A 2,500-nucleotide genomic window follows, 5' to 3' on the forward strand; every position below is an offset into this window, starting at 1 on the left:
TCTCTCCCTCCCTCCCTCCCTCCCTCCCTCCCTCCTTCCCTCCCTCCTCCCTCCCTCCCTCCCTCCCTCCCACTCCCTCCCTCCCTCCCTCTCTCCCTCCCTCTCCCTCTCTCCCTCCCTCTCCCTCTCTCTCACACACAGAGACATTCGCTCTCTTTATCTCACCGATCCACAGTCTCTTCGCAATGTCAGGAGGGAAGATAAGATGGAGAAGCGACACGTTCTTCTCCCGCTCCTTGTCCACTTGGTTATTGGTTTCCTCGATAGAGTCCTTCAGCTGAACCATCCTTCGCTTGAGGCCGTCCTTCAGGTGGCGGAGGGTGATCGGGGAAAATAAAAATGGGTAAATAAATGTGAAATGCTTATGGATATGCTTACTCACAGATGAATATAGATGTATAGGCACACAAACACACACACACATATACCTGTATATGTATATATATATATATATATATATATATATATATATATATATATATATATATATATATATATATATATATATATATATATATATATAAAGGTCTCCATGCCTATATACATTTGTTTATTTTCTAATATATCTATTAATGCGTCAATTTACGAATCTATCAGTCCGACAACCTATTTTACTATACATTTATTCATACATCTATACACCTACATACATACATTAACACACAAAAATATAAGTAGACAAGGGAGTGATCCTTGTATCAATAATGTTCATTAGTGTAACTATTAGAGACTACATCGAGAACAAAAATTACAGCTCCCTATCGGAAAAGATGCTCGTATTCAAATTCGAAATGGTTCGTTCAATTCGATCAAATAACTTCCTTCACTGATCACCGTCGTGGGAATTCAAACCAGGAAATGACATGGTAGGAAAAAAAAAGAAAAAAGAAAAAAGAAAGAAAGGAAAAAAAAATACCCCATATCCCGTAGGAAGTTTAAATCAAAAGAAAACATAAATAAGGAAGGAAACTGGAATCATCTGGAAAGACGAAAGTTAGAGAGAAAAGGCGAGCGTTAATTAAAGGAAAAGTTTAAGGGGAAGGTGAAGGAAGAGGAAAAGAGGGGGGGAGCAAGGTAAGAGGATGAAGCGGGGGGGGGGGGAAAGGGAGGAGGTAAAAGTAGGCGGATGTCAGGAAACGAAGAGGGAGTGTGGAGGAGGGAGATAAGAGGAAGCTGTAGGTGGGAAAGGATGGGGGAAGAAGGAGGACAGGAAGAAAGGAGGATAGGGAGTAGGATAAAGGAAGAATAAGAGTAGAGAAGAAGCATTGGGAAGGAGAAATAGGAAGAAAGAGAGAGAGGAGAGTAAAATAGAAGGGACAAGGAAAAGAAAAAGAAGCGTAGAATTTGAGGCCGAAGGCGGTAAGTAATTCGGCGACAGAAAGATTTACAGAAAATCGACATCAAAATTCGACAGGAAAAATATCTCTCCTCATTTATCAATCGAAAATCATCAAAATATTAATGACACCACAAACAGAATGGGAAAATGATGGTGTTCATATATCTATTTCACATCATCCAAGATAGAGAGAATGAAGCAACACAATATTAATGAGAACGTCGATGATTAGTGAGACAATGACACCAAAACTATATTAACACGACGGTCATCATTAATTAACAAACGTCATGAGAGCTTTTGGGCACTGAGTCTAACGCGTCGCTTTTAATTGATTTCATATGTAATCTGAATAGCTATGTCAACATTTCTGTACACGGAAAAGACCGCGCACATAGTGAAATGCGGCGTCTCAATCCCGTAGAGTTATTTCCGTCTGACGCTGGATATCCAATTGATTAATGTTTACTTCTGTGCCTTAAGCTTATTGACGTTTATTGGCCCTGGAGATTATTTTGAAGATATAAACGACGCTGAGAAAACATTTCACTATTTTGGAATTATATATAATTTCTCAGATATTGTTTTTTAACTAATCACTGAAAAAACAAACAAGCAATAGATAGATGACGAAATAAAGAACAAATAACTTAACGCAAAAGAAAACAATAAAATAAGATAAAGATAATCACAAACTAACAAATAACAAAAACCAAAGAAACAAAAATCAATCACAAACTTAATCCCTTAACGTAAAAGAAAAGAAAAAAAAAACAGTAAAGATAATCACAAACAAATCAAACAACTAAAAAACAAACAAACAAACAAGAAAAAATCAATCCCAAACAAACAAACAAGGAAAAATCAATCCCAAACAAACAAACAAGAAAAAATCAATCCCAAACAAACAAACAAGAAAAAATCAATCCCAAACAAACAAACAAGAAAAAAATCAATCCCAAATAAACAAACAAGAAAAAAATCAATCCTAAACAAACAAACAACAAAAAATCAATCCCAAACAAACAAACAAGAAAAAAATTTGTCCTAAACAAACAAACAAAAAAAATCCCAAACAAACAAACAAGAAAAAACCCCAATCCCAAGCCCCATCCCTTGCCAGCAAAACCTCCCCACTCGGCACCCCTTACCTGAGCCCTG

At 36.9% G+C, this 2,500-nt stretch overlaps 1 protein-coding gene across 2 annotated transcripts in view; it reads right to left on the bottom strand.

The window, feature by feature from the left end:
* Positions 1-2,500, bottom strand: part of Gycalpha99B (guanylate cyclase 1 soluble subunit alpha 2) — a 150,734-nt gene that overhangs the window by 17,167 nt on the left and 131,067 nt on the right. For both annotated transcript variants that reach the window (XM_070138841.1, XM_070138840.1), the window contains 2 exons: positions 2,491-2,500; positions 166-304 (listed from right to left, as the gene is read on the bottom strand). The exon at positions 2,491-2,500 is cut by the window's right edge and continues 170 nt beyond it. In XM_070138841.1, coding sequence (XP_069994942.1) covers positions 166-304; positions 2,491-2,500 — 149 coding nt within the window. The remainder of the gene's footprint in view (positions 1-165; positions 305-2,490) is intronic.

Source organism: Penaeus vannamei, chromosome 25 (genome assembly GCF_042767895.1).
Source record: "Penaeus vannamei isolate JL-2024 chromosome 25, ASM4276789v1, whole genome shotgun sequence".
Classification (NCBI taxonomy): domain Eukaryota; kingdom Metazoa; phylum Arthropoda; class Malacostraca; order Decapoda; family Penaeidae; genus Penaeus; species Penaeus vannamei.